Raw genomic sequence first — 25704 nt, 5'->3', positions numbered from 1 at the left:
GTCATTAAGATATAAATGGTTGTAGTGCATTAAGAGGTTAAGATATGTATTTTCATCAGAGTTGTTATAGTTCTCCCCCTTTTTGTCAGACTCAAAAAGACAGAAATTTAGGCAGGAAATGGATATTCATATATAAGAGAAAAAAAACTGGTATAGATAGGCAGCAATGAAAGCATATATCATAAAGCATAAGAAAAAACATCATAAGGAAAACAACACCCAAAGAGCCTAAGTGCCTAAGGGTTTAAAGGCGGAGGCATCCTTTGGAGCAGCTGAGTCAGTATGTTCTGAATGTTGTTGTTGACGGAGTCCTGGTGATCGAACCTTGCTCTCACAACTTGTTATTCCTTTTGCAGTTCCTCTAGAGTTTTCAAGACCAGAGGGGAAAAACCAGACTTAGATTTCTCCCTCTGAGTCAGAGCATCAACACTGGCCTTTGTAGCTTCCTCTGCAACAATATGTGTTGCCTCTTCAGCTTCGACTTTAGCTTTTGCCTCAGCCTCAGCAGCAGCCGCAGTAGCAGCAACTTCAGTAGCAACCTTCTCTTCAGCTTCTCTAATTTGTTGTTCTTCTTCCAAGCAAGCTTCCTCTTCTTCTTCCTTCCTGGCCTTTTCCTCGGCCTCTCTATCCAAGCGAGCCCGTAGCCTTATTCCAGCATCTCTGATAAAGTCGTTGCGGACTTGTTCAGAGAGGCCTTTCAATTTGAGAGCTTTAGAGGTCATCCATCTGATCACTCTATTCAAGTGGATCCTCACTGAAGAGGGATCATCCCTGATGCCAAAGTTGACAGACAGAGACTTGATCTTCTCCACTGAAGACTCTACAAATAAAGTTATTGCTTCTTCTAATATGGGGAAGGCGGTTTCTGGTTCAGGGTTAGAGGATGGGGAGGATAGTGGAGTTGGGTAGGTGTCAGCGGGATTTGGAGGAGTGATGATGTCTTCAGAGGTTGGTAGTGGGGGAATATCAGAGGGAGGTGGTGTTGTTTGTTCAGGTGGTGGACTCGGTTGATGTTCAACTGGTGAAGGTACTGGTTGTTCAGGAGGTGGATTTGTTTGTTGTTTAGGGGGTGGTGTTTGAGGTTGATCAGATGGAGGTGGACTTTGTTGTGCAGAGGCTAGAGAGGTGACTTCAGGTTCAGGTTCATGTTGTGATGGTTGTTGTGAGGCCAGAGCACGGGCCTGAAGTTGAGCTAGAGTGGGGGATTGTGGGTCAGAGGGTTCGTTATCTGATGAGAGAATGTAGTTTGGTGGGGATGAAGGTGATGAAGATGATGGTGAGGTGGTTTCGTTCAACATTTATGCTTCAGAAACGGGTAGGGTAGTGGTTGCGAGATTAAATTTAATAGATGGTGGGTTAGAAGTTCTGGTGGTGGAGGGAGGTGTTTATGATGGGGTGTAGACGGGAGTGTTTTGGGGAAGAGAAGAAGCAATAAGATTTAATTTAACAGAGTGAGAATGAGACATAAACTTACTTAGAGAATCAGCCAGAGGGACTAGAGGTCTTGACCCAAAGGTTTCTCCCAACTTTGCCTTCTTTGCCTTCTTGGACTTCTCAAATGGCTCCCGTTGTCTCTTCATGAAGTATGGTGGACGCTCAGGTAGCCAGTCCACAGAGAACTCAGAAATATCCATCCCTTGGCTTGCGAGGTCTTTCAGATAGTGAGCCACCACTTCTGGAGGGTCAATCTTTGAGAAAAGATAGAGACCGTTGGGAATCTTCCTCTGATCCTTGAGTGCTTCCCAGGAAGTGTCTAGAGTTGATTTAGCTCTGACTTGCTCAATTACCCCCATACTTTTTAGATTTCGAGCATTCAGAGGTCTTCCAATGTAAATAGTGACATCCTCCATCAGATTGTGACGGATCAGGTGATCCACCAATCCACTCTCGATCAGAACATTCGAGATAAGTCTTCCCAGAGGAATGTAGGTTATGGCTTCATATTATTTCTGTTATCCTTGACAAAATCTCTGAGATACTTGAAGAGCAGTGCTGGCAGATTCAGTTTCAGTCCTTTGTGGATGCAGTAAAGGATGCACTTCTGATCCATGTTGATGTAGTCAGAAGAGTTTGATGCAGGCCGGTGATGGATGATGCCCATGATGATCTTCAGCCAGACACGGAGATTGCCCTCAGCGTTCTGTTGAAAGATGGTGGGGGCTATTTCCTGGGACAGATACTTTTCCCTAGGATTAATGTTGTAGATTCTTCTTCCCCCCATCTTTTCCATGTTCAGAAGGGAGGCTATTGACTTCTCAGTGATGACTATTTTGACTCCCAGAACATGAGAGACGATATAGTGATAATCTGAGTCTACGAAGCGCTAGAACTCCTTTACCAGGGTGTACACCGGACCGTAGAGTCACTGCAAGTAGGTTTCCCACCCTTGCATTCTTAACTCCTCAGTGAGGTCTATGTCATTTCGCTTCATATTGTCGAAATCCACCAGCAATTTGCACAGTACCTCAAGCTTCTCAAATGGCATTGCAAGGTGAATATGAGGTTCACGGTCAAGAATGTGTGGTTCTATGTAGGTGGGGGTTGAAACGACACCAGTGGTTGCAGTTGTTTATTGAGTAGAAATGGGTGTTTGATCAGTTGATTCCATCTGTTGTGAGTAGTTGTAGACTGATTGTTATTGAGTATCCATGTAGGAATTTTTGAAATGGCTTGAAGGATGAAGAACTTGGTTGGAGATGATGAAGAAGTGGGAGAGAGAGAGAGAGAGAGAGAGAGAGAGGGTTTGTGTAGGGCCTGAGTGTGAAAGTGTGAGTCTATGATGAGTGGAAAGTATAAATACCCAAATAAATGCATGCAAAATGACAGTGTTAGAGGCAACTTAGAAGTTATGAAATTAATGATGCACGTTATCCAAGTTTACATGCTTAGGGGATAAATGATTACAGCCCATGATAGAGGTCTAATCCCCAAATCAACACACTGCTCGAGGAGATCTCAAGGGTTTATCTCTTGATTTCTGCTAGACAACTGTCTAAAAGATCCAAGGTCAGACGCATGATACCCCACATGTTAATTTATCTAACCTTCAGGAATACCAAACGATTGGATCTTGAGGATTTCTGATTCAGATAACTCCTAACTGGTAGAAGTATTAGAGTCAGATAACAGATGTTTATTTCAGGGCCTTATTTTGCTATTTCAGATAAGCACATTTGGTTTATTCTGGGCAAATTTCAATTTTTTAAATTTTCAGAATAAAAGAGAATTTGTCTTCAGCGAGGTGTTTAGTAAAAATGTTAGCCCATTAATGGTCTGTATCAACAAATTTTAATGATATTACCCCTTTCTGAACATAGTCTCTGATAAAATGATGTTTTATTTCTATGTGCTTAGCTCTGGAATGCAAGATAGGATTCTTACTTAAACATATGGCAACAATATTATCACAGAAGATAGGAATGTTACTCTCAAAAATCAGAAGTTCTTCTAGTTGATTTTTCATCCAAAGCATCTGAGTAGTGCAGAGTGAAGCTGATATATATTTTGCTTCTGCAGTTGACAGGGCGATGATTGAATGTCTTTTGCTGGCCCACGATATGAGATTATTTCCCAAGAACTGATAGTTCCCAGATGTACTTATGCGTTCCATTTTGTCCCCTGCATAATCTGCATCGCAATAACTAGAGAGCCTATACTCTGATGTTTTCTCATACATCAGGCCAAGGTTAGGGGTTCGTTTCAGATACCTTAGGATTATTTTAACGACTGTTAAGTGAGATTCCCTGGGATCTGATTGGAATATGGTGCAGAGACATACACTAAAAAAATATCAGGGTGTGTGGCCGTCAGATAGAGAAGAGAGCTTATCATACCACGATAGAGCTTCTGACAAACCTTCTGACTAGTTTCTTCTTTCTCTAGAATGCAGGTTGGATGCATGGGTGTCTTAGCAGGTTTGCATTCTGCCATTTCGAATTTCTTCATAATGTCTTTTATGTACTTACTTTGATATACATAGGTAGATTATGAAGCTTGATTGATTTGAATTCCCAAAAAGAACTTTATTTCTTGCATTAAGCTTATTTCAAATTCTGCCTAATTAGCTCAGAGAATTCTTGACACACATAGGGGTTACCTGAACTAAAAATAATGTCATCAACATATATCTGGCATATCATGAGATCATTTCTAATGTTTTTACAAAAGAGTGTAGAGTCAACCTTTCCTCTAATGAAATCATGTTCCATGAGAAAGTTGCTTAGTCTTTCATACCAAGCTCTATGAGCTTGTTTTAGTCCATACAGTGATTTCTTTAGTTTAAAAACGTGTTCTGGACATTTAGAATTTTCAAAACCTGAAGATTGATTGACATACACTTCTTCTAATATATAACCATTAAGGAATATGCTCTTGACATCCATATGATATAGTTGTATGGAATGATTTACAGCAAATGAAACAAGTAAGCGAATAGATTCTAAACTGGCGACTAGAGCAAAGGTTTCATTATAGTCAATGCCTTCTTGTTGACTGTAATCTTGTGCCACCAGTCATGCTTTGTTTCTGACTACTTCTCCTTTTTCATTCAGTTTGTTTCTGAATACCCATCTTGTTCCAATAATATGAGTTCCTTTAGGCTTTGGGACAAGATCCCAGACATCATTCTTTGAGAATTGATCCAGTTCTTATTTCATTGCTAGAACCCAATCATTGTCTTGAAGTGCCTCATCACAGGAAGTAGGTTCGATTGGAGATACTAATCCTAAAGGAGTTTCTTCAGATACTTTGAATGTTGACCTAGTTCTGACAGGTTCATCCTTGTTTCCCAGAATCAAATCTTCAGAGATGTTAGGGCGACTTCTTGATCTTTTCTGAATAGTTGAAACTTCAGTTGCATCTGAACTTTGTTTCTCATATTCTTCTGATGCTTTAGTCTTTTCGTCAGAGCCTGCAAGAGTTATCTCCAAATATGCAAGTTTCTCAACTAACTTTGACTTTTCAGGGTCAAGCTTATCATCAAATCTAACATGTATTGATTATTCCACAATTTTGGTTTCTGTGTTGTATACTTTGTAGCCTTTAGAGCGTTCTGAGTATCCTAACATTATACCTTTTTATGCTTTTGAATCAAACTTATTCAGATGTTCTTTAGTATTGAGAATAAAACAAGAGCATCCAAAAGGATGGAAATAAGAAATTTTGGGGTTTCTTCCCTTACACAGTTCATAGGGAGTCTTTTCCGGAATAGGTCTTATAGAGATTCTATTTTGAATATAACACGTTGTATTTACTACTTCAGCCCAAAAATGCTTAGCCACATTTGTTTCATTGATCATGGTTCTTGCCGTTTCTTGGAGTGTCTTATTCTTCCTTTCTACAACTCCATTTTGTTGTGGAGTTCTATGGCAGGAGAAATCATGGGATATTCCATTAGAGTCAAACAATTCTTCAAAGAACTTATTTTTGAATTCGCCACCATGATCACTTCTGACTCTGATAATTTTAGAGTCAAATTCATTTTGCACTTTAGAACAGAAGCTAGTGAATATAGAGTGAGACTCACTCTTGTGCTATAGGAATTTTACCCATGTCCAGCGACTAAAATCATCAACAATGACTAGTCCATACTTCTTTCCATTGACTGACGATGTCTTAACATGCCCAAAAAGGTCAATGTGAAGAAGTTCCAGAGGCTTTGAGGTGGAAACAACATTTTTCTTTTTAAAAGATGTTTTAGAAAATTTTCCTTTCTGACATGCTTCACACAGAGCTTCTGAAGAAAACTTCAGCTTAGGTATACCTCTGACTAACTCGAGTTTATTTAGCTGAGAAAGTTTTCTCATGCTAATGTGGCCCAAGCGTCTATGCCATACCCATCGCTCTTCGTGAACAGACATCAAACATTTTAAATTTTGATCTTTTAGATCTGAAAGATTTATTTTGTAAATGTTGTTTTTCCACTTGCTAGTGAATAGAACTGTTCCATTATTCTGATTAATTGCTTTACATGTTTTTTGATTGAAGATTACATCATAACCGTTATCACTTAATTGGCTTATTGATAATAGGTTATGCATTAATCCTTCTACGTAGAGAACATCAGATATAGAGCGAAGAGTTCCATTACCAATAGTTCTGGAGCCTCTGATTCTTCCTTTCTGATTTCCTCTGAAACCTACAAAGCCAGCATCTTTAAGTTCCAGACTTTGGAACATATACTTTCTTCACATCATGTGTCGCGAGCATCCAGAGTCCAGGTACCACGATTGGTCTTTTAACTCTGCTGCATAAGATATCTGCAACATAAACAATCTTATCCTTTGGTACCTAGAATCTTTTGGGTCCTTTGTGATTAGTTTTCCCAAAGTTTCTTAGAACTTTAGGTTATCTTGCATTATCAAAACGTTGTGCTTGCGCATATGTATAGTGATAAGAAAAAGGAGATTTGGGTTTGTCATCTGTGGAAGTTTTATCTTCACTGGGATCATACCTTATTCCTCTTTTATTATTCTGACTGACTCCATAAATCATGGATACCATTCTGCTTCTTTCTATCCCATTTTTCAGAAAATTTTGAAAATATTTTTCATATTTATATATCATTGTGTTAGAAGTTTGTGGGGCTTGAGATAAAGCTTCTTCAAGTTTTAAACATTGTTTATTTGTGGAGCCTCTTTCTTTTGTCAGAGTTAGATTTTCATCTTTTAGTTCTAAAACTGTCATCTCAAGCTTATCACATTCTTCAATGGTTCCTTCAAGAACCCTTTTCAGTGCTTTAAAGTTTTGTTTAAGTTTCTGATATGAGTTCAAAGATTCAGAAAGGCATGATTCAAGGTCAAAGCGAGAAAGATCGAAAAATACCTCTTTAGGATCAAATTCTCCATCTGATGTGTTTCTAGAGGTGGTAGCCATGAATGCAACATTTGCCTGTTCTTCAGAGTCTGATTCAGAGGAATCAGATCCACTGTCGTCCCAGGTAGCCATCAGTCCCTTTTTGGTTTTGAATGATCCTTTCTTGAAGCTTTCTCTTCTGGAGCTTTCTTTCCTCAACTTTGGGCATTCGTTTTTGTAATGACCCATTTCCTTACATTCATAGCATGTTATTTCTTTGTTAGATTTACCTCTGGAAGTTGATCCTGAGCGATATGCTTTGGGTCTTTGTCTTCTGAAGTTATTATTACTTTTTCTCCATGTAACACCTCAAAATTTGCCCTCCTCTCTTGGGACTAGTTGAGCATATTTCATATCATTTTTAGGTCATTAGGCATTGCATATTGCATATCATGTGGTTACATTGTGCAAGTCATCCTCCTAAGTCTTGATCAGGAGATGAAGAGGTCATGATGCAAGCTAGGGTTTCATTGGACTGATCACTAACTATCTGAGGGTGGTGGTTCAAATTAGGGTTTTGTTTCTCAAGGGAGATTGATCTTCATCTTGGTTGAAGTGATACATCATCATCATCATGGTCTTGTTATCATCCAAGAGATTCAAGAGATTGATCAAATACTTTGAGATTAGGGTTTTGACCGCTGGTCAACCCTAATCAGTCTAATCAGTTGCATTGGGCCAATCAGGGCATGGCAAGGAGATGGGGTCTATAATGGATATGGGGATCATCATGTTATTATATTGAACTTATGGAGGCTAGGGTTTCATCCTTGAGCCATTTCATCAGAGGATTGAGGCTTAACTTGATCAGTGCATTGCCAAATTCATCTATCAGTTGAAAAAGTCAATTGTGGTCAACTGTGCCTGATTTTATGGATTGGAAGGTGGGAAGTGATTTGAAATACTTCATTCATGTCTATATAAGTCTAATTTGGCATATCAAAGACCAAGGTTGAAGATTTGGAGGTCAGACAAAAAGTTGCCAGAAATAGCAGGTGACCTGTAATTTCAACTGCCCAAAATGGAAACTTTTTCTCCTCAAAATTACTTCATCATACAAGCTTCAAATGGACTTTTGATCAACATGAAAATTGTATATCTTGCTCTCACCTTTCCAAAAAGTCCAAGAACTTGAAATTCCCATGTGTGGTTAGCAAGTTATGGTCCATTCATTTTCCAAAAATGCCTAAATTCAAAGTGGCATAACTTTCACATGGAATGTCCAATTTGGGTGATCTTTCTTTGAGCAAACCCCATTTCACATGTACTTTCATGATGCATGGTCAAAATTCATCAAAAATGGTCAAGGCAAAAAGTCATTTTTTAAGTGGATTCTTTTGAATTTTTGGTGTGAGATAGTGAAATTGAGAAATACAAGGCCAATGCACATGAGATCACTTCCAACACTTCACAAATGCCAAATGAAATTTGCTCCAACTGGTTTTTGCTGTCACATTGCTTAATTTGGAAAGGTCATTTTTGGACTTTCACTTAAAACCACATTAACACTAATTCACTTGGATTTGCTAATTGTGATTAGCAAGGTGGATTAAGCTTGGTATATAACCTTAACTGTAACAGAATTGCTAATCACTTTTCACATTTCTCAAGAATCTAACAGTTTTTCCCTCCAAAACCTCTCAAATTCTACAAGCTTCATCACACATTTTTCAATATTTCTCATCCAAATCTTCATCAATTTGCATCGTTCTTCTTGGATCCATGTTCTACAAGACTTGTGGATGAACTGTTTTGCAAAAGCCATGCCAAAAGCTTGATAATCGTGGACTGTGGAAAGCTTGGTCTACTATGGTGTTTTGCTAATTCTTGCAACTGGAGTTGTTTTGAGCTAAGGCACGCGATCTATTCACCTTCCTGACCATTAATCTCCATCTGTTTTGACTTGTTGGACCTTGAAAGTGCCAAATCAACATCTGCCATCATCTACAAGGTAAAATTCGATTTCCTCCATTGCATGAATTATGATGTGGTTTCTGTAGATCGTTCAATGTAGATTAACATGATGCTTGTAGTTTTGGATTTGGTTAAGTGTAGAGAAAGTAATCGTGAATTGAAGTTTGATGTGCATTCCTTTTTTCTTTCGATCCCGATGATATGCTTAGAGTTAGGTTAAATGGAATACGTATTCAGGATCTAGGTTGAAGGACGGTTCTAATGGTGTATCATTTGCCAATTTTGGTTGAGATTCGTTCATAGCCAATTTTCTGGAATTGTTGAGTGTTCTTGCTCAAGAACGCGATGAATTGCTTGTTTGATCCGTTATTTCCATGGCCTGGTTTGAATTTGTGTTTACCGCGCCTCAGAGCCAATGAGAAGGAGCCAACGCATTAAAATGAAACGGTGTCGTTTTGTTCTTGTGGTTTAATATTACAGTTTTGCCATTATTCCATTTAATTTCTTATTTCATTTTCTCTTTTTCATTTCAATTCCATTTTTGATTACATGATCTTTAGAAATTCATAGATGATTCATTTTTTATCTAAATTGAGTGAGATTTTTTTCATGATGCTCCTTATAATGTGTAGAATTTAATCATGATTTTTGTGATTTTTGTGCACGTATAAAAAATTAAAATGCCTAGGGTTTGCTTGGTAGTGTCACATTGGTACATGCTTTGCCATATCTTTCATAAAATGATGATGCTTTCAAAGAAATGGATGAAATTTTTTGTGTATATTCTGGACACTTTGATGGTGATTTTGGTATGTAGTTTGTAATTTTTGGATACTTGATTGATGAGATATGAATTTTTGATTAGAGGTGTGACAATTTGTGTCACACCAAGCTTGATGAACTTCATGATTTTATTTGCCTTGCTTAGGGATGTTGGATTGAGCCAATTTTTTGCATGAATGAGCCTATGTATGTTGAGATAACATGTGAATTGTTCTGGAATTTTTGATGGCATTTTCTAATTGATTGAGAATTTCTCTTCTGTTGGCTCATTTTGTGATTTTTTGTGACACATGTTGGCATTTGATTTGTGAAATTCTCATGGTTAATTGCATGAGTGTGAAATTTGACATGTGGATTGTAGACACATTATAGGTCATTGTGGTTTTGATCTCATTCATTTATCTTGTTGTGTCACTGTTTTATGATTTTTGGAAGATGATGATTGTTTTGATGCCTTGTGTTGGCTTGCTTGAACTTGTCTGAACTTTATGAATTTAATTTCCATACTTCCATTGATCCAAATGAGCTGAAAATTTATATGCTACTCATTGAATGTGTTCTGTTTAGGTTGGAATTTTTGTGGAATTTATTGAGCTGTTTTGATATTGATTTGATTGTGATCATTCTGTTTGCTCATATGTGTTTCACACTTGCCTAGTTTGACTTAAATTGTATGTGAAATGAATTTGGTGCATAGTTTTGGTGTGAGACCAATTGGATTCTCTTCTTGTTTGATAAATATTGGTTTTGATTGATTTTCACTTGCTGTTTTGGATTTTTCATCTCCTTTGGACCCTAGGCTTGGCCTAGTGGTCTTGTTTCTCACTTTTGAATTGTGTTTCAGGTTGAGATGCAAATGCCTTAAGGAGAAAAATGCAAGTTGATTGTATTGAGTTTGGTTGCTTGTTGTAAACTAACTTGGTTTATTTTGTAGGATGCTTGGCTCACTTGAGTTGATTGTGCTTTGCACATTGCATTGTCTTTGTACATTGACTGTTGATTCTTAACTTGTCTGTTTTGACTTTGTGACTTGAATACTGACTGTGCTTGATTGATTCCAGGCACCATAGTCGCTTTAGTTCTTTAAGAACTTGTTGTGCTGCTGCTTAGTTGTATAAACCAGTTGAGGTAGACTCTCTTGTCTCTATGTAGTCTGGAAGACCTGGCTTGTTATTTAGCCAGGCAACTGTCTGAAGTCCTCCTTAAGAGGCGATGTTTGTGATTGTTTACTTTAGTCCCCAAGCAGGTAAAGACCTCTATGAGGCAATTGGCGGAACCCAAGGGATATGCAATCTATCCCCCGCTATTCTGTTGAGTCGTCCCTCTGCTCACACCACTGTGTTGATGCATTGGGACATTAACCCAAGATCTTGTGTTGTTGCACAGTCGAGTCAGAGTCTTGAGCGTAGAAGGGTTCCTCCTTTCTGGACCCACGCTCCTTTGTCTGAAGCTCTCCCTGGCTAGGGATAAGAGCTGTGAAATCTAATCTTCACTCACCTTTCATCTGCTTCACCCTGACTCTCAATGTCAGGGTTAAGAGCGAACACTACCTTGTACATTTGACTTGTCTCGGCAGTCCACCCTTGTTTGAGCCTCACTTGACTGGATATAGTGTGTGCTATGTGAATGTTTGCTTTATTTTTGATTGATGCTTGCATGCTTGTTTTTCCTGGTTAGGATTAGCTTGCTGTTGTGCAAGTAGATAGAAACCATAACATAGGGCAATGATGCATGATAACACTAGGCTCGAGTACAGCTCCCTAGTAGTGTGTCTCCCCTTGGTTTCTGGCTAGAATTTCTTTCCCGTTCAGGGGAACTACGTCGCCCTGATCCTCATACCAGATGAGGTACGTAGGCAGGAGGCCGTGCGAGGTCTCTCCGGGCACTTTTCTTTCTTTTTGTGTCTGTGCTTGACAGTTATAGGCTCGAGTTCCCGACTCCCTATTAACTTGTTGGTTGTTGTGTGCTTGGAAGCTGATGTAAGTCCATCGAGTGGCATTCGGGTTCCAGTGTGCGTGTGTTTGGTTCGGATGCCGATGTAAGTCCAGTGATTGGCTTTCGGGCTCCACGTTTGCCTTCTTGTGCGTGTTTTGGTTCGGATGCTGATGTAAGTCCAGTGATTGGCATTCAGGCTCCCAGTTTGCCTGTGTTTGTGTTTGCTTGTTTGGCGTGCGTGAGCCGAACTACGGCAGCTCTGATTCTCGATCCAGACGAGATACGTAGGCATAGGATGCGATATCCTAGCGAGCCCTCTCCTCTTTTCCCCCACCTGTGTTGTCTTCGGTGTGTGTGTGATTTTTGTTTTAGCAACCTTTTCTTTCTTTTAGAGCGTGGATCCCGTCGAGTACGACGGACGTGAGGGGTGCTAATACCTTCCCCTTGCGTAACCGACTCCCTTACCCTTTCTCTTTGATCGCGAGATCATGCTTTTCCCAGGTTTACTCTGAGCGTTTCCTTTCCCTCTTTTGGGATAAATAACGCACGGTGGCGGCTCTGTGTTGTTTTTGTTTCAGCCCGCCGGTTGTTTTTCGCGGATGCGACAGCTGGCGACTCTGCTGGGGACAACAGATGTTGACCTGTGCTGGTCCATCTTCCCTAAGCGAGTCTCTCCTAGCGTTCTAGGATAGTTTAGGTTGCTTGTGCCGCTTTATTTATTGCATTTATTATTCTGACTGTGTATATATTTGCATAAATATTTGCATGCATCATACTACCATGTTGCTATCCTCTATACAGGTGGTTCCTCTGTTTGGGGTGGGTGTTCTGAGTGGGGCTAAAACCCAGGCCCGAGTATACACCTAGGATTAGTGTGGTCTCACGTTCCTCACATGACCGGTTGGGCATGTTGTTGCAACGTGACATACCACAAGCCGGACGAGGTTCATCTGAGAGTGCTCTTCCTTTGTGGGGTTTCCCACTCTGGATGGGTTACCTCTTTTGAACCATTGACTCTGGTGACCGATCATTTCCCGGATCTTTGGTTTAGACGATCTCAGGAGAGCTACAATGGCACACCCGAAAGGGCAAACCCATTGAGTATCTCTGCCCGATTGTCGAGACTATTATCCGCCTTAGGATGACCTGATTAGAATTTACCTGTGAGGGGAGGGTGATTCTTTCAGATGCATGTTCAGATGGTGACTTTGATGGTGACTAATGGTTCCGTGGATCAGAGTCCTATTTATAAGTCGGATTTATGGCCGTTTATTTCCGAGACGCCGGAGTGCTGTCCGTGTTATTTATTAGTGGGGATCCGTTTATTTCAGGATTCCCCGGGCCGATTCAGAAATGGTTATGGGTATCTGCTCAGAGATTGTTTGGTGATGATGATGATGTATCTGTCTTCCGTTTATTTCGGAACCCTTGAGTTGGATTTGTGGTTACATTTTCCTTCAGATGGTTGTGATTGGTTCAGAGGTCAGGGTTGTGATTCAGGGCTACAGATGATCAGAGGACTTGGAGGATGGCAATGCAGTGCATTCATACATCTGCATCATTCCCATTTTGCATTCATCTGCACCTAAACTACGTCTAGCCATATGGGGAGTATTATTGATTGAGAATCTGGTTGAGAGACATCTTGAAATTCAGAATGTGGATGTCAAAATATTATCTGTCTCGATGAAACCAGGATCAAAAGACAGAAGCTTCCTCGTATGGATAGACGTTGCATTCATGCATATTAACCTGTTTGCTGTTTTGCAGGTATCAGTTCTAACGTGCGTGATTGTTTCAGGAATCATTGCTCGTGCTCGTAGAGTTGTACCTTTGCACTCAACACGCCCTCACAAATACTTTACTCGACGCAATACTCCCAGACTGATGGATCTCCCAAATACCGATATTCTCGAGCTGAAGGATAAGATGAGCGAACTGATCAACATCATGCAAGGGTTTGCAGTTGGTCAGAAAGCTTTGGCCGACAAAGTTGAGAAGCTCGAGCGGGCCTCAGCGGCTAACAGTGGTGTTAACCTGGATGGTGTCTCCAACCAGGGGCTGGGTGGTTCTAGAGATGGTGGCAAGAGAACAACTGTGCCTGTGGTGACCAATATTGCTGATGGTTTTGGTGCTCCCATAGGTGGTCAGCATGGTCCGATGGGTCCTAATCTGAAGGATAGCCTGTTTCCTCCATTCTTTGGAGTTGATGATGACAGAGAGGAAGATCGAGAAACTGATCAATTCTCTATGCACAACGAACCGTTTGGTCAATACGGTGCCCAATCACAGAACAAGGAGATTCAGCTGCTGGCTGAAAAATCAGAGCTCTCGAAAGCCATGCCATTCCCGGGGTCATAAATATGTCGAACATGGGGCTGGTAGAGGGGATTGTGATCCCACAAAAGTTCAAAGTGCCCACGTTTGATCGTTATAATGGGAGTTCCTGCCCCGAGACTCATCTGCAAGCATTTGTCCGTAAGATCTCAGCTTACACCATGGACCAGAAGCTGTGGATGTACTTCTTCCAGGACAGTCTGTCTGGAGGATCCCTGGAGTGGTACACCAAGCTGAAGTCATCTGACATTAAAAGCTGGCAAGATCTTGGCGATGCCTTCTTTAAACAATACCAATTCAATGCTGACATGGCTCCTAGTCGTACCCAGCTGCAGGGTATGTCCCAGAAGTCAAGCGAAGGGTTTAAAGAGTATGCGCAAAGGTGGAGGGAGTTGGCTGCCAGAGTGCAACCTCCACTGGTGGACAGAGAGATGTCTGATCTCTTCATGGGTACCCTGCAGGGGGCATTTGCTGAAAGAATGGTGGGTTGTCCCGTCACTAACTTTGCTGACATTGTGGTGGCTGGGGAGAGAATTGAAAGTTGGCTGAGAATGGGGAAGATCCAGGGTGGTAATGCTTCGTCATCAGGATCGAAGAAGCCCTTCGGTAACGGCCAAAGGAAGAATGAGGTTGAATCAAGTGCTGTGTATGCCCAGAGAGGACACGGTAGGGATCGTTACTACCAGCACACTGCTGCGGTAACCACCCCTGCTGGTTATCAGTCAGTACGACAGCAACGTCAGCCACCTCAACAGAGAGCCGGGTATCAAGTGAGAGGAAAAGGGATTGATCGCCATTTTGACAGGCCACCCGTGACGTATGTTGTTCTGTTCAAGAAGCTGATGGATCTTGGGTTGGTTCAGCCGAGGACGATGGTTCCGATGAGATCAGATCAAAGGCCTCCCAATTATGACGAGAACGCCCAGTGTGAATTCCACTCTGGAACACCGGGGCATAACATTGAGGGCTGTAGAGCATTCAAGCATGTTGTCCAGGATCTGGTAGACTCCAAGGCCATCAATTTTGCACCATCACCAAATGTTAATGCCAATCCCATGCCGGCGCATGGTCAGGCGATGGTGAGTGCAATTGCTGAAGATTCGGATCACGCCTGTGCGGTAGGTGAAGAGACTAACAGTGACTGCGAGTTTAATGGTTGGATAAAACCGTGCGTACCAGGGATGGGGATCCAGAACTGGAAGGCCTAAAAGGATCATCATTGTCACTCTACTGAAAGAGTAATATTTTCCTGTTTTCAGTTTTATTTGCATGAAAGCCATACGTTTTGCCCGAAACGTATTGGTCCATTGTAAGGGCCACCTCATGTTTCATTCTGCAACATTCTGCATCATTAATAAATGGATGTTTTTCAATTAAAAGCGGTGTTCCCTGTTTTTCATTTATTTTTGCAGTTTAAAAACAAATAAAAATGGCAATGTTTATTTTTCATTTTTCCCCTTTTGATTTGTCTCGTTCCGACATCGGAAAAAATAATTCTCCGGATCTCATTGATAACAATTTGGTTACATCTCTGTATGACCTCGACAATCCGATCTATCATGCCGAAGAAGAAGGCGAAGAAGATTGTGATCTGCTGGAAGATTAGCCAGGTTGTCGAAACAAGAGGAGAAGGTGATTCAGCCGCGGGAAGAGCGAGTTGAGATGGTTAACCTGTATACCTCCGAGGTCAGAAAGGAAATGAAAATTGAGGCCGCTTCAGAGGCAAGTCGAGAGCAGAATGGTAGCCATGTTAAAAGAGCATGTGGATATCTTCGCCTGGTCGTGTCAGCATATGCCAGGGTCGGAGACCGGTGTCGTTGTGCACAAGCTACCATGGAGAGGAGACTGTCCTTTAGAGAAGCAGAATGTTGGTGCCACGTATCAGAGTGACTTTGTTTCATGATATGATTCATCATGGAATCAAATGCTATGGTGATGACATAATAGCAAGGTCCCAAGCAGAAGAGGGGCATCTGGCAGACCGGGGCAAGTCGTTTGATCGGTTAAGACAATTCAAACGGAGGTTGAATTCAGACAAGTGCACTATCAGAGTGCGGGCCGGTAAGCTGATGGGGTTCATTGTAAGAGAGGAATCGAGGTTGATCCTGCTAAAAAAAAAAAAAAAAAAAAAAAGAAAAACAAGAAATGCCTGAACCGAAAACAGAAAAAGAGGTTCGTGGTCTATTAGGTAAATTGAACTACATGTCCTGGTTCACATCTCCTCTAACAGCCACGTGTGAACCTATACTCAAGCTGTTGAAAAAAAAAAGAGATCAAACGGTCAGGTGAAATAATGATTGCCAAGGGGCATTGAAAAATGAAAGAGTAAGTTGCAGGAACCTCTGATTCAAGGAGCAATTGTTAATCTGGTACTTGACGGCCCTCGAGGGGTCTATGAGGTGTATTGGGTCAGCATGACGAGTCTTGTCGAAAAGAGCATGCAATTTACCTTAGCAAAAGGTTTACCGACTGTGAAACAATACATTCACTGTTCGAGAAAACTTGATGTACTTTGGCATAGGCTGCTCGCCGACTGAGACAGTATATGCTGGTTCATACCACTTTGTGGATTTCGAGATGGATCTGATCAGGTAGATTTCTGAAAGAGCCAGCAATGACCGGACGAGTTGCAAAAGGGACGATGATTTTGATTGAATACGATATTCAATATACCTCTCAGAAAGCAGTCCAGGGGAGTGTATTGTCTGATTACCTCGCCCAACAACCCATTGAGGATTATCAACCGAGGAAGTTTGAGTTCCCTGATGAAGACATCTCGAGGTGCTCAAATCGAAAGGTTGAGAGTAACCGATCCCGGAGGAGGGGCCTGACCCTGAATCCGAACGGATTCTGATGTCTGATGGGGAATGTGGATGAGTTAGTGCTTTGGTTACGCCAAAGGGATCCCATGTTCCCTTCGTTTCTCGGATAGCATTTGAATGCGCCGACAATGTGGCAAGTACGAAGCTTGTATACCGGGTATCGAACCTCGGTGCGCCTACTGGGGCAACACCTTTCTCATTGGTATATGGGATGGGAGCCGTGCTACCGGTCGAGGTGCAAATTCCCTATTTGAGAGACCTGATGGACGTGGAATTGCAAGAGGCAGAATGGGTAAGGACCCGGTATGGAGAGTTAAGCCTGATCGAGGAAAAGAGGCTGGCGGCCATCTGTCATGGGCAGTTGTACCAGCAAAGGATAAAGCGTGCTTTTGACAGAAGAGTACGACCTCGGGTATATCACGTAGGTGATATAGTGCTGAAAAGGATCCTTCCTTCTCAAAACGATCGTAGGGGCAAGTGGACACCCAGTCATGAATCCCCAGCATGGTCAAAAAGGTTTTCTCCGACAGAGCCTTGTTGCTGATGACCATGGATGGCGAGGATTTTCCATCCCCTGAAGATGCGGACGCAGTTAAAAAATACTTCGTATAAAAAGACCCGCTGGACGAAAAGAATAAAATAGTCCAGGAAAAAATGGGCATCCCGGCGAACCAAAAAACAGAAAGAAAAGGTTCGGGCAAAAAATTAGGGATAAAAAGAAAAATTGTACACCCGGCAAGTCGAAAACCTGAAAAGGCGACTTGGGCAAAAAAGGGTATCCCGGTGGACTGAAAACCCGAAAGGGCGGTCCAGGCAAAAGAGGGATTGAAACGAACAACTGCGTCTGGCATGATCGTTTGCGCTTTGGTTAAGGCATCATGGATAATACCCGGTGGGGATCAGTCGGAAACGTCTTGTTCAGAAGGCAGAAAGCACGGAGAGTCTGAGGACATATGGGGTGTAACCGAGTTGGAACTCGATGAGATTACGGGTTTCACATTGCCATTAGGATAGATTTTTCCTTTTGTGCGCAATTACCTCTTTTCAGGAATTGCTTCCTTTGTATTGCTCAGTTTGAGCCACACTTTTTCAATCAATAAAATGCATATTCGGTCAAATAATTTTGTGTTTGTTTCATTACCGCTTTGAATTGCAAAAACATCCAATTATTTTTGATAAAGAATCTTTGCATTTTAAGACATACAGGTCCCTTCCAATGCATGCTTATAAGATTGAAAGCTTGAAATCTTATTCGGAAGGTTGAGTGGCCCAAGTGTTGAAATCTTGACACGCATGGGGCACGGTTTTATCTAACGATCTCTTTTGCAGGTGTTGTTAGATATTTTCACTCACTTGCAGGTTGTGATGTGGAAGCTTTTGACGAAACAGTCCCCACGGAGTCCAGTCAGGGACGAATGAATAGAAGAACGGTGGAAGAGACGACGAGGCGTACGACGATCCTTGAGAATTAATCAAGAAGACTCTTCAAAGTCTGAAGATTGAAAAGTCTGTATAAGTCCTAGGAGTTCACTCTCCGTCGAGAACGGAGCGGTTTGGAATACAAGATGATGGAGCAGAAAAGTCCAGGTGAGTCTGGGAGTTCTCAAAAGTGGAAAGCTGATAATGGAATTGGATATTGAATACCATGGTTCGACGAGTCGTCGGGTGTTCAGTACCAGAATTTCCTCATCTCGCCAAGCAGAGTCGTGAGGACAAACCCCCCAGCAGATTCAAGGTCTGTGGTTTCCCCAGCAGGGTCAGGATGGTTATCCCCAGCAGGTGTCAGATCAATGCTTTCCCAGTCGCCAGGCCTGAAGGTTGCAATTTCCCCAGCGAAAGTATCTGTGTGCGGTAGTGTCTCAAGCAGAGTCAGGATTGATATCCCCAGCAAGTCAAAGACTGTTGTATCCCCACAGAGTGCATTGGTGGTTCTATCCCCAGCATATCCCTAAACGGATCGGGTGCAAAGGAGGTTTTTCCCCAGCAAGGGATGCCTTTTCCCAGCAGCAGTGCTATTCCCCGGCAGGGGGGAGATCGGAGTATTGATGAGTTCCTCAGCAGAGTGTCTCGAGCTCCCCGGAAGAGTCCCTTGAGGGGGATGCCTTTTTTATGCATTCATCATGTAGAATAAGCATAGCATATTGCATAATAAATCGCGTAGCATTTCCATAATTAGGGAGCATTACACAGAAAAATCAATCATGCATCATATTGCAAGCATAAGTTAGTCTCAAACCGTGGTTATCGTTTGAGAGGTGGTTGCCTGAGGGTGAAGGTGTTGCTTCGAGGAGTGTGGCACCGTGTTTTTATCAACAGTACTTTTCCAGTAGTGCGATACTGGAGGAAACTTTTCCGTCGGACAGAGATGGAAATGAAGATCAACATCAGCGCTGCAAGCATAAGTTAACCCCAAGCCGTGGTTACCATCCAAGAATGGGTTTTGCCGGTCAGTGAAGTTGATACTCTGAGGTGTTTAGCATCATGCCGTCAGATCAATATACCCCAGTAGTGCGATACTGGAGGAGACTTTTCCGTCGGACAGAGATGGAAATGTTACGCGATCAACGCGATTCAAGCCGTGGATACCGCTTGAGATTTGGTTTCGACAGAAGTTGGAAGATGTTACTCTGAGGAGTTCAGCATCGGGATTTTGGAGCACCAGTATTTCCCAGTTATTCCCCGGCAAGCGTTTTCCTGGTGAGAACATATGGAGATGTCATCCCTGCGATACCAGTAAGTGTCGTGTCGATCTCTGTCTGGTCGAGTTTTGTTCGATGTCCAGTAAACATCATTGTTCGATGTCCTGTAAACATCATTGTTCGATGTCCTGTAAACATCATTGTTCGATGTCCTGTAAACATCCTTGTTCGATGTCCTGTAAACATCATTGTTCGATGTCCAGTAAGCGTCGAGTTTTCTCCCAGTCATCAGTAAGTGTCTGGTCGAGTTTTCTTTGGTGTCAGTAAACATCATTGTTCGATGTCCAGTAAACATCATGGTTCGATGTCGAGTAAACATCATTGTTCAATGTCCAGTAAACGTCGAGTTTCCTCCCAGTCATCAGTAAGTGTCTGGTTGAAGGTGTACCCTTTGATATTGTCGCCATCGGAGTGGTGTTTTGGTGTTATTTCTGACATTGCCAACGGAATTATCACAAGAAATTGGAGAACGGGGTTCGAATGGAGAAAAGGAGACACGAGGTGTTTTCTGGAGAGCGGGGTTCACAATGGCGATCACGAGTTATCGTCAGGCGACTGGGGTCCAAATGGAGAATGGGTTTCATTATGTTGGCAAAAAAGATGTTGGGGTTCAAATGCAGTGATCCGGGATCATTTGAGCGGAAAAAAATTTCGGGGTTCAAGAAAACGAAAAAAGATCAGAAAATTTCGGGGTTCAAGAAAAGCATTAAGAAGAGATAACAATCCCCAGCGGATGTGGTGTTCAGGCCATGGTTATCCCTGCGTTACCATTTATTTTGGTATCCAGGTCGACGTTGTTGTTTCGGTGATCAGGCCGACTTTCTCCGTACCAGACGGATTCTTCTTTCAAGATTGTTTCTTTGCCGATTCTGACAGGCACTGTTAATTATTTTCCCATCAGAGTGAAAATTGTTCGTCTGTTCTTGGTATTCAATCACTCTTCATCCTGATCATCTGAAAGCCGAGGCTATTCATATCGACAGGTTCACAGTGGATTGAATAGGGGCAGCTGTAACACCTCAAAATCTGCCCTCCTCTCTTGGGACTAGCTGAGCATATTTCATATCATTTTTAGGTCATTAGGCATTGCATATTGCATATCATGTGGTTACATTGTGCAAGTCATCCTCCTAAGTCTTGATCAGGAGATGAAGAGGTCATGATGCAAGCTAGGGTTTCATTGGACTGATCACTAACTATCTGAGGGTGGTGGTTCAAATTAGGGTTTTGTTTCTCAAGGGAGATTGATCTTCATCTTGGTTGAAGTGATACATCATCATCATCATGGTCTTGTTATCATCCAAGAGATTCAAGAGATTGATCAAATACTTTGAGATTAGGGTTTTGACCGCTGGTCAACCCTAATCAGTCTAATCAGTTGCATTGGGCCAATCAGGGCATGGCAAGGAGATGGGGTCTATAATGGATATGAGGATCATCATGTGATTATATTGAACTTATGGAGGCTAGGGTTTCATCCTTGAGCCATTTCATCAGAGGATTGAGGCTTAACTTGATCAGTGCATTGCCAAATTCATCTATCAGTTGAAAAAGTCAATTGTGGTCAACTGTGCCTGATTTTATGGATTGGAAGGTGGGAAGTGATTTGAAATACTTCATTCATGTCTATATAAGTATCATTTGGCATATCAAAGACTAAGGTTGAAGATTTGGAGGTCAGACAAAAAGTTGCCAGAAATAGCAGGTGACCTGTAATTTCAACTGCCCAAAATGGAAACGTTTTCTCCTCAAAATTACATCATCATACAAGCTTCAAATGGATTTTTGATCAACATGAAAGTTGTAGATCTTGCTCTCACCTTTTCAAAAAGTCCAAGAACTTGAAATTCCCATGTGTGGTTAGCAAGTTATGGTCCATTCATTTTCCAAAAATGCCTAAATTCAAAGTGGCATAACTTTCACATGGAATGTCCAATTTGGGTGATCTTTCTTTGAGCAAACCCCATTTCACATGTACTTTCATGATGCATGGTCAAAATTCATCAAAAATGGTCAAGGCAAAAAGTCATTTTTTAAGTGGATTCTTTTGAATTTTTGGTGTGAGATAGTGAAATTGAGAAATACAAGGCCAATGCACATGAGACCACTTCCAACATTTCACAAATGCCAAATGAAATTTGCTCCAACTGGTTTTTGCTGTCACATTGCTTAATTTGGAAAGGTCATTTTTGGACTTTCACTTAAAACCACATTAACACTTATTCACTTGGATTTGCTAATTGTGATTAGCAAGGTGGATTAAGCTTGGTATATAACCTTAATTGTAACAGAATTGCTAATCACTTTTCACATTTCTCAAGAATCTAACAGTTTTTCCCTCCAAAACCTCTCAAATTCTCCAAGCTTCATCACACATTTTTCAATATTTCTCATCCAAATCTTCATCAATTTGCATCGTTCTTCTTGGATCCATGTTCTACAAGACTTGTGGATGAACTATTTTGCAAAATCCATGCCAAAAGCTTGATAATCGTGGACTGTGGAAAGCTTGGTCTACTATGGTGTTTTGCTAATTCTTGCAACTGGAGTTGTTTTGAGCTAAGGCACGCGATCTATTCACCTTCCTGACCATTAATCTCCATCTGTTTTGACTTGTTGGACCTTGAAAGTGCCAAATCAACATCTGCCATCATCTACAAGGTAAAATTCGATTTCCTCCATTGCATGAATTATGATGTGGTTTATGTAGATCGTTCAATGTAGATTAACATGATGCTTGTAGTTTTGGATTTGGTTAAGTGTAGAGAAAGTAATCGTGAATTGAAGTTTGATGTGCATTCCTTTTTTCTTTCGATCCCGATGATATGCTTAGAGTTAGGTTAAATGGAATACGTATTCAGGATCTAGGTTGAAGGACGGTTCTAATGGTGTATCATTTGCCAATTTTGGTTGAGATTCGTTCATAGCCATTTTCTGGAATTGTTGAGTGTTCTTGCTCAAGAACGCGATGAATTGCTTGTTTGATCCGTTATTTCCATGGCCTGGTTTGAATTTGTGTTTACCGCGCCTCAGAGCCAATGAGAAGGAGCCAACGCATTAAAATGAAACGGTGTCGTTTTGTTCTTGTGGTTTAATATTACAGTTTTGCCATTATTCCATTTAATTTCTTATTTCATTTTCTCTTTTTCATTTCAATTCCATTTTTGATTACATGATCTTTAGAAATTCATAGATGATTCATTTTTTATCTAAATTGAGTGAGATTTTTTTCATGATGCTCCTTATAATGTGTAGAATTTAATCATGATTTTTGTGATTTTTGTGCACGTATAAAAAATTAAAATGCCTAGGGTTTGCTTGGTAGTGTCACATTGGTACATGCTTTGCCATATCTTTCATAAAATGATGATGCTTTCAAAGAAATGGATGAAATTTTTTGTGTATATTCTGGACACTTTGATGGTGATTTTGGTACGTAGTTTGTAATTTTTGGATACTTGATTGATGAGATATGAATTTTTGATTAGAGGTGTGACAATTTGTGTCACACCAAGCTTGATGAACTTCATGATTTTATTTGCCTTGCTTAGGGATGTTGGATTGAGCCAATTTTTTGCATGAGTGAGCCTATGTATGTTGAGATAACATGTGAATTGTTCTGGAATTTTTGATGGCATTTTCTAATTGATTGAGATTTTCTCTTCTGTTGGCTCATTTTGTGATTTTTTGTGACACGTGTTGGCATTTGATTTGTGAAATTCTCATGGTTAATTGGATGAGTGTGAAATTTGACATGTGGATTGTAGACACATTATAGGTCATTGTGGTTTTGATCTCATTCATTTATCTTGTTGTGTCACTGTTTTATGATTTTTGGAAGATGATGATTGTTTTGATGCGTTGTGTTGGCTTGCTTGAACTTGTCTGAACTTTATGAATTTAATTTCCATACTTCCATTGATCCAAATGATCTGAAAATTTATATGCTACTCATTGAATGTGTTCTGTTTAGGTTGGAATTTTTGTGGAATTTATTGAGCTGTTTTGATATTGATTTGATTGTGATCATTCTGTTTGCTCATATGTGTTTCACACTTGCCTAGTTTGACTTAAATTGTATGTGAAATGAATTTGGTGCATAGTTTTGGTGTGAGACCAATTGGATTCTCTTCTTGTTTGATAAATATTGGTTTTGATTGATTTTCACTTGCTGTTTTGGATTTTTCATCTCCTTTGGACCCTAGGCTTGGCCTAGTGGTCTTGTTTCTCACTTTTGAATTGTGTTTCAGGTTGAGATGCAAATGCCTTAAGGAGAAAAATGCAAGTTGATTGAATTGAGTTTGGTTGCTTGTTGTAAACTAACTTGGTTTATTTTGTAGGATGCTTGGCTCACTTGAGTTGATTGTGCTTTGCACATTGCATTGTCTTTGTACATTGACTGTTGATTCTTAACTTGTCTGTTTTGACTTTGTGACTTGAATACTGATTGTGCTTGATTGATTCCAGGCACCATAGTCGCTTTAGTTCTTTAAGAACTTGTTGTGCTGCTGCTTAGTTGTATAAACCAGTTGAGGTAGACTCTCTTGTCTCTATGTAGTCTGGAAGACCTGGCTTGTTATTTAGCCAGGCAACTGTCTGAAGTCCTCCTTAAGAGGCGATGTTTGTGATTGTTTACTTTAGTCCCCAAGCAGGTAAAGACCTCTATGAGGCAATTGGCGGAACCCAAGGGATATGCAATCTATCCCCCGTTATTCTGTTGAGTCGTCCCTCTGCTCACACCACTGTGTTGATGCATTGGGACATTAACCCAAGATCTTGTGCTGTTGCACAGTCGAGTCAGAGTCTTGAGCGTAGAAGGGTTCCTCCTTTCTGGACCCACGCTCCTTTGTCTGAAGCTCTCCCTGGCCAAGGATAAGAGCTGTGAAGTCTAATCTTCACTCACCTTTCATCTGCTTCACCCTGACTCTCAATGTCTGGGTTAAGAGCAAACACTACCTTGTACATTTGACTTGTCTCGGCAGTCCACCCTTGTTTGAGCCTCACTTGACTGGATATAGTGTGTGCTATGTGAATGTTTGCTTTATTTTTGATTGATGCTTGCATGCTTGTTTTTCCTGGTTAGGATTAGCTTGTTGTTGTGCAAGTAGATAGAAACCATAACATAGGGCAATGATGCATGATAACACTAGGCTCGAGTACAGCTCCCTAGTAGTGTGTCTCCCCTTGGTTTCTGGCTAGAATTTCTTTCCCGTTCAGGGGAACTACGTCGCCCTGATCCTCATACCAGATGAGGTACGTAGGCAGGAGGTCGTGCGAGGTCTCTCCGGGCACTTTTCTTTCTTTTTGTGTTTGTGCTTGACAGTTATAGGCTCGAGTTCCCGACTCCCTATTAACTTGTTGGTTGTTGTGTGCTTGGAAGCTGATGTAAGTCCATCGAGTGGCATTCGGGTTCCAGTGTGCGTGTGTTTGGTTCGGATGCCGATGTAAGTCCAGTGATTGGCTTTCGGGCTCCACGTTTGCCTTCTTGTGCATGTTTTGGTTCGGATGCTGATGTAAGTCCAGTGATTGGCATTCAGGCTCCCAGTTTGCCTGTGTTTGTGTTTGCTTGTTTGGCGTGCGTGAGCCGAACTACGGCAGCTCTGATTCTCGATCCAGACGAGATACGTAGGCATAGGATGCGATATCCTAGCGAGCCCTCTCCTCTTTTCCCCCACCTGTGTTGTCTTCGGTGTGTGTGTGATTTTTGTTTTAGCAACCTTTTCTTTCTTTTAGAGCGTGGATCCCGTCGAGTATGACGGACGTGAGGGGTGCTAATACCTTCCCCTTGCGTAACCGACTCCCTTACCCTTTCTCTTTGGTCGCGAGATCATGATTTTCCCAGGTTTACTCTGAGCGTTTCCTTTCCCTCTTTTGGGATAAATAACGCACGGTGGCGGCTCTGTGTTGTTTTTGTTTCAGCCCGCCGGTTGTTTTTCGCGGATGCGACACTCCAGAGTTATTTTACTCTTCTGGTCAAAAGGGATAACTCTTCTTCATCGTCAGAGTCTTCCTTTTCAGAGTCGTCATTGTCTTCCTCTTCATCTTGGAAGCCTTTGTTCCTTTCTGGTTTGCGTCTTTCAGATCTGGACTTTAGTGCTACATATTTGATCTTCTTTTGAGGCTCATCTTCCTCAAGTTCTATCTCGTGACTTCTGAGTGAACTAACGAGTTCTTCAAGGATGATATTGTTCAGATCCTTTGACAATTTTAATGTTGTGACCATGGGTTTCTACTTCTTTAGTAGGCTTCTGACTATATTTTTGAATTGATCTGCAGTTGTGTAGCCTTTGTCCAGAAGCTTGAGTCCTGCAATTAAAGTTTGAAATCTAGAAAACATTACCTCTATAACTTCATCGGCCTCC

The 25704-nt window shown here is 41.4% G+C and overlaps 1 protein-coding gene across 1 annotated transcript; it reads right to left on the bottom strand.

Annotated features, from left to right (window-relative positions):
* Positions 1–341: 341 nt before the first annotated feature.
* Positions 342–1298, bottom strand: LOC127088337 (proline-rich receptor-like protein kinase PERK8). The gene has a single exon (XM_051029279.1). It carries the CDS (start codon positions 1296–1298, stop codon positions 342–344), a length of 957 nt encoding a protein of 318 aa, XP_050885236.1.
* Positions 1299–25704: the final 24406 nt, after the last annotated feature.

Source organism: Lathyrus oleraceus, chromosome 1 (assembly GCF_024323335.1).
Source record: "Lathyrus oleraceus cultivar Zhongwan6 chromosome 1, CAAS_Psat_ZW6_1.0, whole genome shotgun sequence".
In the NCBI taxonomy this organism is placed as follows: Eukaryota; Viridiplantae; Streptophyta; class Magnoliopsida; order Fabales; family Fabaceae; genus Lathyrus; species Lathyrus oleraceus.
This window is presented reverse-complemented; position numbering and strand designations above follow the sequence as displayed.

Coding starts and splice junctions, on each gene's coding strand:
- LOC127088337 (XM_051029279.1), bottom strand. CDS start 1,298: ATGTTGAACGAAACCACCTCACCATCATCTTCATCACCTTCATCCCCA.